Below are 12468 nucleotides of genomic sequence, written 5' to 3'. Positions count from 1 at the left end.
GACGAGGGGCGTTTAATGGTGGAAGCCTTGGATATGGACATTGCCCGTTGTCGCGAGCTGGTAGTCGGTTAATGCTGCGTGTCGTTTTGTGGTGACTTATTTTGCTAGCTTTTTCCTTCGTACATTTGTTTTGGGATTCCATCTCTTGTGAACTTATTTTCAATATTAGTACTATTTATGGCTTGTCCCTATGTTGCTTTTCCCTGTTGCTACTTTCTCAATCTTGTGTTGTGGGCATTGCCCTGCTGGTCTTTGATCTCTGAGTCCCCAGGGCTCGTTTCAGGTTTGCCTTCCCTCTAGGAGGTACCCCGGTGCTTCTTGGGTAGGCATCGTCTCTTGTATTTCATTTTCAATGTGAATTGACACGTATCTCCACGTATAAAGGAAGGAGGGTATGGATGATAACTGCATCGTGAGTCACGCCCTTCACCTTTAAATACAGTTCTTCCCCCTAGTATGCTTACTAGTTTAATTTCATTCTCCTTCTTTTGGTCAATCGTATTGCTTGCATGGCCAAATCTCTTCATGGATATGTGTTATCCTTGGCGCCCATTCCCATGTTGGTTTCGGCGAGGTTTAGACGATGTGAATTGAAGCGCCTTCTGCTTGTGAAGTCTGAAATAGAAGAGCTTGGGAAACAAAGGGATGTAAATAGAGATGCCAAGCGTGAGAACTTCAGGCTTCAGCATGAGGCATACCAGATCGCTCGGCAAGCTCAACCATCGGGCCGCGCGCCATTAGAGATCCAGCGAGCGCTGGACGAAGCTGCTACCCAATCGGGTAATGAACTGGAATTCTGGTTGGTTCAAGAAAAGCAACTGAGGATGGATCACAATGAGCTATTACAATGTCATGCAACATACTGGCAACAAAGATCAAGAATTCGATGGCTACAATCATAAGATCTTAACACAACTTTCTTCAACACTAAAGAAACCATTCATCGGGCCTGCAACAATATTCAACAACTTCAGGATCCACAAAATAATTGGATTAATAAGAAGGGAGATGTGATTCAACTCATTCTTAACCACTTCTCTGAACAATATACTGCTCAACCTACGATCATAGACGGAGACCTTTTCAAGGATATCAACCCCAGATTATCTCCCAGACAGATGGACGCTCTTACCAAGGAAGTAACTACATCAGAAATCAAGCAAGCACTATTCTCCATAAATTCCGAGAGTGCTCCAGGACCAGATGGTTACACTAGTAAGTTTTTCAAGGTTTTTTGGGAAACAACCCATACACAATTGATAGCTATGGTTCAAATTTTTTTCAAGGATCTTAATTTACACCCACTCATGAATCACTCAACCTTGACACTAATACCTAAAATAGACCACCCATCAAAACCTACTAAATTCATACCCATCGCGTTATGCAACGTCACCTACAAAATCATTGCAAATATCCTAGTTAACCTAATAAAACCTTTACTCCCCTTTATAATAAGCCCCTATCAAAGTGCCTTCATACCACAAAGATCAATTCATGATAACATAGCAATCGTTGGAGAATTGTTCCATCATATAAAAACATCAAGCCTCACCAAAGGTCCAAAAATAGCACTCAAACTAGATATCCAAAAAGCCTATGAAAGTTTAGATTGGGGATTCATCAAACCGGCTTCACCAAACTGGGATTTCCAACAATTTTCATAGATTACATCATGTTATGTGTCACAACTGTTACATACTCAATCAACATAAATGGTACAACACATGGATACATCAGCCCAACTAGAGGGAATTATACAAGGGGACCCTCTATCTTCTTACATCTACATAATTTGTGCGGAGATCTTATCTACGAATTTGGGGAACCTTCAATGTCAAAAGCTGGTTCAAGGTCTTAACATTTCAAAAAAAGCACCACCCATTATTCACTTAATGTATGCTGATGACCTTCTAATCACTTACAAAGCATCTGCTAAGAGTAATCTCCATCTCAAGAACTTACTTCAGTCTTATGGCACTTCGGCAGGACAAGTAATCAATACTTCTAAATCAGTAATCATTCATCACTCGAGATTGGATCCGACAAAGGTTGATAATCTTCAACAGTTCTTTGGTATTCCGACAACATCAAAACCTCCAATCTATCTAGGAGTCCAATTCAAACAATGAAGAGCATCTAACCACACCTTTGCTCTACTCCTACAAAGATTAGCCCGAAAAGCTAAAGGATGGATGACAAAATGCTTAAACCAAGATGGAAGATTAATACTCAATAAAACCTCCCTAATTCCCACCTCAAATCACCTTATGCAAACACAAAACCTACCTGTCAATGTCCACAAACAAATAGACCGTATAACGAGAAATTTCTTCTGGGGACATGATTCATCGGTTAAAAAGCTTCATCCTATACGTTGGGACAAGGTAACAAAACCAATATCTGAAGGAGGATTAGGCATAAGGAAAAGCAGTTATCATAACAAGGCTCTTCTCATGAAAAGAATCTGGAATTTGCATGAACAACCTAACTTCATCTGTGGAAGTATGTTCAGTGAAAAATATCTCGATCAACAACCAATTCTACAAGGCATCAATAAGATACCATCTTCTTCCAGCGCCCAATGGAGACAACTAGCATCAATCGTCCCTACCATGCAACAGCTGATATTTCATCGTATTGGAAATGGGCTATCAACACCAATAGAAGCCAACTGGATTCCACATACCCCAAACCTAGATCCAACCCAATGTTACCCGTTCCAAACGGTAGATGATATCATAGATCCAGTCACTCATAACTAGAACCAGGAAAAAATAAATACACTCCCCAATCTTGTAGCCCAAAAAATCATAAACATCCACCTACCCCAAGATAGCACCCAAGAAAAAATTATCTGGCCACATTCAAAATCCGGAAAATACACTACTTCATCGGGATACAAATGTCTAACCCATAGTCAACCTAATCATACCCCCATCCCATCAACCAAATTCATGTGGACCTTAACGTGTCCACCGAAAATTCAGCTTCTCTTATGGAAAGCAATCAATGAAGGTTTACCAACCTTCTTTATCCTCCATCACATCCATTTGACCAACTCAGACATTTGCCCCAGATGCAATTTATCTCTGGAATCAGTAACTCACCTGCTAATTCACTGTCCAACAGCAACTAAATCTTGTAACACTCTATTCTCTCAAATCCCAAACACATCAAATCCCAAGAATGCACTCTCTTTTGCTTTAACACCTCATACAACCATCTCCCAGATCCTTCAACAATCAGCACCAACATCAGTCCTTTCCTCTTTCTGTTTTCTATTTTCGATATTATGGTTAGCTAGGAATGATCTAATATACCAACAAAAACAAACATCAGCAACAGAAATCCTTGCTTGGGCTCAAAAACAGCAAAAAGAATATTCGGGGGCGCTATAATCCTTACCTCCGGTTCTATCGGGAGATTCTACAATACTGAACCACTCAAGAAATACCAAAAGAATCTCAATAATCTCGGTAGGATGGTCGACCCCGGGCATGAACTGGATTAAGATCAATACTAATGGAGCGGACAGGGGTCATCCCGGTTTTGCAGATGCAGGTTTCAGTTGTAGGGACTCCAATGCACGAACAATAATGGCTCTAGCTCAACCTTTGGGAATTACAACTGCCTTAACTGCAGAAACTTGGGCTATGCTTTTGGCATCAAGAACAACTACAGAAAGTCAATGGCTAAAAGTTCTCTTTGAGACAGACTCAGAGAACCTTCTGCACTTCATCACTTCTCCTTCTCCTCCACCTTGGCATATCTCAAGGATGATTGAAGAAATAAAGAATGGGATGGAACAGATTCCGCAAACTGCTATACGACACAACTACAGAGAAGGGAATCAAGTGGAAGATGGTTTGGCCAATAATGCAGCAGATGAAAGTCAAAGGGAAAACTTTTTAACCAAAATTTGGGACTAGGAAATCCCAATTTCATTAGTCAATTTTTTTTTTCATGAATCCGTGGGTACTACATACCCGCATAAAATTGTAACCTAATTCTTCGTTCAATAAATTGCATGCTTCAAAAAAAAATTCAATTTTGATATCAAACCGGAAATCTGATATTGGTCCAAAGTACATACATAAATCAAATCGGGAGAGAGAAAGAGGTACCTGCTGCAATAGTCAATTAAATTCATAAAGATTCATTCATATCTTCATCTATTTGTCCTCCTCCGAATCTATCCACATGCATCAAACTCTGCCCATGAAAAAAACGAGAAAAAAAATCAATCAATGCAGATTTTTGTTCATAGATTCCTTCTGTCGATCTAAACATACGGGGAATTTTTAATAATGATGAAGATAAATGAAAGAAACTGAGAAAGAATGAGAGAAGAGGGTGGAGTGAGGAGATAGATCTGATTTTTCTTAAAAAAAAAAATGTTATTGTGAAGGAGATGGTAGTTGTGGAACTGGTGGTGTTAAATTGAATTGTTATGGTGATGGTACCGGTGGTGTTGGTTGTGGTGGCGATGGAGATGGTAGTGGTGGCGGCAGCGATGAAAATGATGTACCGTTCGTGTTTTTATCAGATGTAATGAAGAAGTTGAGTATATAACAAATAAAGGTTAAAAATGGAAACTATGAAAATAATTTTTTAGATGAAATTTCAATTATGCTAGCAGGGACATTTATAAAGTCTGTTAGGGATATTTTTGAAGGACGTTCAAAAGGAGGGACAATTATTTAATTTCCACTATACTTAATCAGGCATCGTCAAACAGGTTATAGAGACTGATAATTTAAGAAATAGGATTGGCTGTCTTTAGCAATTGTCTTTGACTTTGAATTGGAAAACCTTAGGATAATCGGCTCGGCTGCCTTTGGAAGTTTTATCCCTTGACAAAAATAGTGGCGCTCTACATAACTAAGTGGGATCCCATTGGTTAATTAATTAGCGCTGGAGTCATGTTCGCTTTGACTACTACTTCGTCGGAGGAGTCTTGAGTCATATGTTCAGTAAGGCGCAAGAAGTTGGTAAAATATCGTGGTTTTCGGTGAAAAATGGGGGAATAAAATTTAATCATCTACAATTTGCCGACGATATCATTGTTTTTCTTGGTGCGAAGTGTTAATACCCGAATTCTCGTTAGGTCCTACCCGTCCTAGATAACCAAATGACCTTACCTTTGCTAAGAATAGTAAAAGAGAGAGTTGTCTTTCCATTGTACCTTGTCTTTCTTTATATAGACTTTCCAAAATCCCCTTCCTTTTATGACATCATGCCATGTGTCCTAAACTTCTTTAGTTGCTGCTAATGCCATTCCTTCTCCAATAAAACCCCCTTCTTTCCTATTAATTCCTCCCTTGTCCTTTCAATCTAATGGATACTTTCTTAGTGGACTTGGGCTTTAGTCCCCAAGCCCCAAGTCTTCATATTGGGCTTGCCTTCCTTTTAGGGGCACACTAGCCCGACTAAGGGGTAATATTTTTCATGTATCAGCATTAGTCCCTTGACTATTGGGTCAATTTTTAAATGACCCGATAGTCAAACCATTCTGCGTTCTCGATCACCACGCATCGTAAGCAGCCAGGCGGTTACTATGTCATTTATGATGGCACTTCCTCTATAGAGGTATCATTCCTTCTATCCGATTATCCATTTAAAACACCTTATTTTCCATTTTTGCCTCTTCCCATTGGATATTTTGATTTAGATGGCTCATTCCCTTCATGGGCACGTTTTGACCTTAGCTTCTGTCCCTACACTAGTATCAATGTTCAAGGAGGCGGAACTAGAGCGCTTGTTGTTAGTGAAGGCCGAAGTTGAGGCGCTTTGCGTACACAGACTAACAAACACGGACTCCATGCGTGCCCAGTTTGCGAATCATCATGCAGTGCATGAGGCGGCTCGGAGGGCCGTACACATGATATCTGCCATTCAGCATGCTTTAGATGACGCCGTCACATATCGGTATGCTGCTGACTCGCTTCTCATGGAGTCCTCTCTAATGACAACAACTATAGATCATGTCGTCGTTGATTATCGTTCGTGTGCCCCTAATCAAGTAACTTCGTGGCTTCCTGGGTACACTCTGTCCCTAAGAGCCGTCTCAGCGCTCGTAAACCTGTTCTATCCCAAAGATGAGCTCGCGCGTCTACTAGAGTTAAGAGAAGAGGTGTAGGTATTGTGGGTTCTCAGGAGAATTCACTAAGACAAAGCTCGTAAAGAGTGTGATGAACATGAAGGCACTCTCGCGCTCGCTAGTAATGCAAGATGCAAGGGCAAATGCGGGACATCCGCAGGTTGATAAGCGAGGCTAACCGGGAAATATCTCAAGACGTTATTCAGTGTGACGAGGGGCGTTTAATGGTGGAAGCCGTGGATATGGACATTGCCCGTTGTCGCGAGCTGGTAGTCGGTTAATGCTGCATGGCGTTTTGTGGTGACTTATTTTGCTAGCTTTTTCCTTCGTACATTTGTTTTGGGATTCCGTCTCTTGTGAACTTATTTTCAATATTAGTACTATTTATGGCTTGTCCCTATGTTGTTTTTCCCTGTTGCTACTTTCTCTTTCTTGTGTTGTGGGTATTGCCCTGCTGGTCTTTGATCTCTGAGTCCCCAGGGCTCGTTTCAGGTTTTCCTTCCCTCTAGGAGGTACCCCGGTGCTTCTTGGGTAGGCATCGTCTCTTGTATTTCATTTTCAATGTGAATTGACACGTATCTCCACGTATAAAGGAAGGAGGGTATGGATGATAACTGCATCGTGAGTCACGCCCTTCACCTTTATATACAGTTATTCCCCCTAGTAGGCTTACTAGTTTAATTTCATTCTCCTTTTTTTGGTCAATCGTATTGCTTGCATGGCCAAATCTCTTCATGGATATGTGTTATCCTTGGCGCCCATTCCCATGTTGGTTTAGGCGAGGTTTAGACGATGAGAATTGAAGCGCCTTCTGCTTGTGAAGTCTGAAATCGAATAGCTTGGGAAACAAAGGGAGGTAAATAGAGATTCCAAGCGTGAGAACTTCAGGCTTCATCATGAGGCATACCAGATCGCTCGGCAAGATCAACCATCGGGCCCCGTGCCATTAGAGATCCAGCGAGCGCTGGACGAAGCTGCTACCGCTCGTGACGCGGCTAATCAATTATTCGCGGATTCCGTGATGCTGATGGTTATCATAGATCGCGCCATTTCCGATTGCCATCTCTGGATTTCCGATCATATAGCCTTACCGCTTCTTAGGCACACACTGACCTTAGCGGCTGCATCAACGCTCGTACCTCACCCCTATCTCGAGGAAGAATTGGCGCGTTTATTAGTCTTAAAAGAAGAAGCAGGTTTGTTGTGGACGCTTCGGTTAATCGTCAGGATAAAGCTCATAAAGAGTACGATGACCATGATGACACTCTTTCGCTTGATCGTGAAGCCAAGGCTGAGGGTACAGTTATTCAGGTCATCCATCATTTAGTGCATGAAGCTGATCAGGATCTTCGCTTGGCTACTGCTCAGTGTGATGACGATCATTTGATGGTGGAAGCTTTGGATGCGTACATTGCTCGTTGTCGGGCATTAATGGACGATTAGGTTGCGTGTCCTTCTGTAGGGTTGTCTTTTTATTGACACTTGGTTATCCTTTTATGTTTGTTCTGAATCAGTATGAATAGTTTTGAATCAGTATGAGTAGTTTTTTCTTTTTGAGTCGGAGTGTTTTTTTTTTCCCTCTTTCTTCTCTCTCTTTTTTTTTGCGTGAGGAGAGTATGTGTACTCCCTCCTTCTTTTGTGAGGGGGTTACCACTGATAAAAGAGGGTTGACGTCCTAGTAAAACGCGCTTGCTCCCTCGTCTCTTTATTGGGAAGGTATTGGTTGAGGTGAGCGTTAGAAAAGCGCACCTACTTTCCCCCTATTTTGTAAGGATGTTGGGCGTTAGTAAAAAGTTCCTACGCCCCTCCTATTTTTTTTTTTGAAACGATGTTGGTGGGGTGGGCGTTAGTGAAACGCGCCTACTCCCCCCTCTTTGGTGAATGGGTTTTGAGTGGGATGGGCGTTAGTAAAACGCGCCTACTCCCCCCTCTTTAGTGAATGGGTTTTGGGTGGGGTGGGGGTTAGTAAAACGCGCCTACTCCCCCCTCATTAGTGAATGGGTCTTGGATGGGGTGGGTGTCAGTAAAACACGCCTACTCCCCCCTCTTTAGTGAATGAGTCTTGGATGGGGTGGGCGTTAGTAAAACGCGCCTACTCCTCCCTCTTTAGTGAATGGGTTTTGGGTGGGGTGGGAGTTAGTAAAACGCGCCTACTTCCCCCTCTTTAGTGAATGGGTCTTGGGTGGGGTCGGTGTTAGTAAAACGCGCCTACTCCCCCCTCTTTAGTGAATGGGTCTTGGGTGGGGTGGGCGTTGGTAAAACGTGCCTACTCCTCCCTCTTTAGTGAATGTTTTTTGGGTGGGGTGGGCGTTGGTAAAACGCGCCTACTCCCCCCCCCCCTCTTTAGTGAATGGGTGTTGGGTGGAGTGGGCGTTAGTAAAACGCGCCTACTCCCTCCTCTATAGTGAATGGGTCTTGGGTGGCGTGGGTGTTAGTAAAACACGCCTATCCCCCCACCCCTCCCCTTTTTGTTTTCTATTGAAAGGTTCGGTCTGTCAGTCAATCAGGCGCCTTTGGCAGCGGCGCCAAAATTTGACGTAATATTTATAGTAATAAGAAAAGTGGTTCATTTAAAGACTTGTGAAGATTTGTTTTAGATTTAAAATAAAAACTCAAGATGAAGTTGTTTTCAAGATATTAAAAGCACTGAGACTCGGATTCCACCAATCTCCAATTTTTATGTGATTTAATCTAATCAATATTTATGCAACTCTTTACGTTTAAAGTGATTCTAATAATTTCACCTAGACAAGTAAATTCTCAAAACAATAGTTGTAAATCGAAAGCACGGACCATTAAAAGACTAACCTAAGCATGACCCGTCAATTGAGAACACAACCACTTAATTAGAATCATATATTCAATTTCAGTTCAGTGCAAATAATCATAAAAGATATTATAAGAATTAATTAAATAGAAATTACCACATAGTAATTGGGAAAATGGCTTCCTCCGTCGCCTCAGCAAAAGGGTTTAGCTCCTCATATCAAGAACATGCTCAAAATATTTATTCATGGCTCCAAAGTGTTTGAAGAGAGTGAAAATACAAGAAAAAGATAAAACAGATCAACTGCAACGTGTATAAGTGTTACAGACTAACTGTTACAAAGGATTACAGAGAATATAAGACTGCCTCCTAAACGATACTTCTCTGCTGCAGTAATTAAACTACACCTCTCTGCGACTGTCCAACTGGGTCTTATGTTCTTCACCTTCGTCTTCTTCCCTGAAAGTGCAGAAACAATTCTGCAACTTTCTTTCTCCGAGCAGAGACCTCTATTGTCTCTCCCTAATCTTCTGTATCAACCCCAAACTCTCGAATTTTTTTTATGAAACTCACCCAAGCTATTTTATACACCACAGGACCCCTAAAACCTCGAGTCAATCTTTGGAATATTTTTTCTCTTCCGTCTAAAAAAAACAAGCTACGGGATTTCTTCCCTCTTTTATTTCTTTACGCGCTTGCTGACTCCTCAAACCTTCCAAACTCGATATATTCTAATATTAGGCGAATATCTTCTCCCATTCCTTCACGTAACTTCCCAATATAGATACAGAGAAATCACTGAAATAATATATCTTCCCTGTTTAACGAGAAAAACTTGGAAACTTCTTTTTGTTCGATTCTGGAGCACATACCTATCCCGTACAATCATCACAGGCCAAATCCATGCCTTTCCCATGAAAATATCCAATAAACTGGAATGAAAATCCCAACAGAGAGCTACGCAATATCCTCCACCTCTGTTTCGCTTCACATCAATAATCCTGCCCATTCTGATCGATCCAAACAATCATACCATCCCTGTTTAAGATAAACAGGTCCAACCCAATCGAGTTTAGTGATTGAATCTCTTAAAATCACGTCCAAAATCTAAACCCAAATCTGTTCTTCACTTGCAACAGTTTCCCGCCAAAACCTGGGATTTGAATTTGGGAAGAAGATGCCCCTTATCCTGCTGCTGGGGTGTGAATAGCACTTGGGATGTCCTGGGTGTAAATAACAAGTAGGTGCCCCTTAGTAATTGAGTGCCCCTTATCCAGATAAGGGGTGTCTTTAGTGATTTCCTCCCACGAGCGCAAATACCACTTTTTGAGCCAATTTTCGCGCAAAAGCTTATTTCTCCAAAAACACCTACAAAAACATAAAATAATCAAATAAGTATAAAAGAGAGCACTAACAATACACATAATTGAGATCAAAATAGACATATAAATGCGTCTATCAGTGGCATGGGTGTTAGTAAAACACGCCTAGACCCCCCCCCCTTTTGTTTTTTATTGGAAGGTTCAGTCTGTCAGTCAATCGGACGCCTTTGGATGCCTGAGACCTTTTGTAAATTTGTCAGTCGATCGGGCGCCTTTGGGTGCCTGAGACCTTTTGTGAATCTGTCAGTCAATCGGGCGCCTTTGGCTATCCGAGACCTTTTGTGAATTTGTCAGTCAATCGGGCGCCTTTGGCTACCTGAGTCCTTTTGTGAATTTGTCAGTCAATCGGGCGCCTTTGGCTACCTGAGATCTTTTGTGAATTTGTCAGTGAATCAGGCGCCTTTGGCTTCCTGAGACCTTTTGTGAATTTGTCAGTCAATCGGGTGCCTTTGGCTTCCTGAGACCTTTTGTGAATTTGTCAGTCAATCGGGCGCCTTTGGCTGCCGGAGATCTTTTGTGAATTTGTCTGTCAATCATGCGCCTTTGGATGCCCTGAGACCTTTTGTAGATGCACCATTTTCACAAACTTATTTTTATTGCTCTGGATGGATGTTTACATGGTGTGACTTATGCGCAAATTTTTTTCAGCCACTTGCCATTGATAGGCGTTTTGACTTTGGTTCCGTTCATACGTATGAGCTTGTAGTATCCGCTTTCTGCCACTTTCCTTATCATGAAGGGGCCTTCCCAATTCGCAGCGAACTTCCCAGCGTTGGCATTTCTTTGGACGTGAGGGGCGATTTGTAAGACCAATTCATCCACCTTGAATGTCCTTTCCTTTACGCTCTGGTTGTAGTAATTAGTTGCGCGTTTTCTATAAGCTTCTGCGAATCTCTCTGCTCGTGTTTTCCTCTCTTCTAATGTGTATAAATGAGCGAAGCGGCTTATTTCATCGGGTGTAGTGTGGCTATCCATTGCTATTCTTGCAGACGGGATCGCTATTTCTGCAGGTAGTATTGCATCTTCTCCATAGACTAGTGAATAAGGTGATGCTCCTGTGGAGCTGCGCTTTAATATCTTATATGCCCAGAGTGCAATTGGCAGCTGCTCATTCCATTCTCTGTGATGATCATGCACTATTCTGCTAAGGATGCGGATGATCGTTTTATTTGTTGCTTCCTCCTGCCCATTCCCTTTGGGATAGTAAGGAGTTGACGTGTGCAGCCTTGTGTTGTATTGACGGAGCAAGTCGGTCACGTCCTTGTTTACAAACGACTTTGCGTTATCTGCTCTAATTATCATGGGTGCGTCGAATCTGCATATGACGTACTCCTTGATAAACGCGGCTATTGTATCTCATGCGTAATCTTTGAGGGGTATTGCTTCAACCTACTTGGACGCATACTCTGTGGCTGTTATTATGTATTTGTGACGCTTTGAGGTTGTTGGGTTGATTGTTCCTACGAGATCAAGTCCCCAACTATGGAACAACCAGGGTATTACTATGCTACGTAGCAAGGTATGAGGTGCTTGGATCAGATTTCCATGAGTCTGGAAGTGTAAGCATTTTCAGACGTGTTCCGCGGTATCACTCTCCATAGTTGGCCAGTATAAGCCTCCTTCGTATAGTTGTAGGAACAGTTTCCGCATTCCTTGATGTTCCACATTGTGGGACCGGGTCATGACTTCCACCGCTTCCTGATTTGACAGACACCGTAATGCGGTGTTACCATAGATTCTGCGATAAAGTACTCTCTCGTGTATGAAGAAACGCGCCGCTTTACTTTGTACTTTAAGGGATGCATGTCTGTCGCTCGGTAATCTCCCGTGCTGGATGAAATCGAAGTAGGGTTGCCTCCAATCTATTTATTCGATGGTGCAGACTTCCGCCGGTTGTGGTGGTGCTTAGCAATCGGCGCAGTTGTCTTGGAGCGCTGATGCTTGAGATGACATTCTTGTCGAGTACACGCTCTTCCTCTGAAGTTTTATGTAGAGGTGAACATCGCCAGTTTGTTCATACGTTTCCGCGTTCAGTTTCCGGAGAAACTTCTCGGCTTCCCTTTTATTCACACACCTCGCGAGAGATCCTCCGGCTGCCCTGTAATACAAGGCTCCATGGATCACTACGAATTTTTTCAAGGCTTGGTGGGTATCACTCGTCCCTCGTCCATCCGGGTCAGATCGTCGATATACACTCGTCTCCAATCATATGCTTC

The 12468-nt window shown here is 42.3% G+C and overlaps 1 protein-coding gene across 1 annotated transcript; it reads right to left on the bottom strand.

The window, feature by feature from the left end:
• Positions 1-10879: 10879 nt before the first annotated feature.
• Positions 10880-11554, bottom strand: LOC113305996. Its single transcript, XM_026554985.1, has one exon. The coding sequence runs from the start codon at positions 11552-11554 to the stop codon at positions 10880-10882; it is 675 nt and encodes a 224-aa protein (XP_026410770.1).
• Positions 11555-12468: the final 914 nt, after the last annotated feature.

This window comes from Papaver somniferum, chromosome 8 (genome assembly GCF_003573695.1).
Source record: "Papaver somniferum cultivar HN1 chromosome 8, ASM357369v1, whole genome shotgun sequence".
Lineage (NCBI taxonomy): Eukaryota > Viridiplantae > Streptophyta > Magnoliopsida > Ranunculales > Papaveraceae > Papaver > Papaver somniferum.
The sequence above is the reverse complement of the archived record's forward strand: the minus strand, read 5'-3'. Positions and strand labels throughout refer to the sequence as shown.

Coding starts and splice junctions, on each gene's coding strand:
- LOC113305996 (XM_026554985.1), bottom strand. CDS start 11,554: ATGATAATTAGAGCAGATAACGCAAAGTCGTTTGTAAACAAGGACGTG.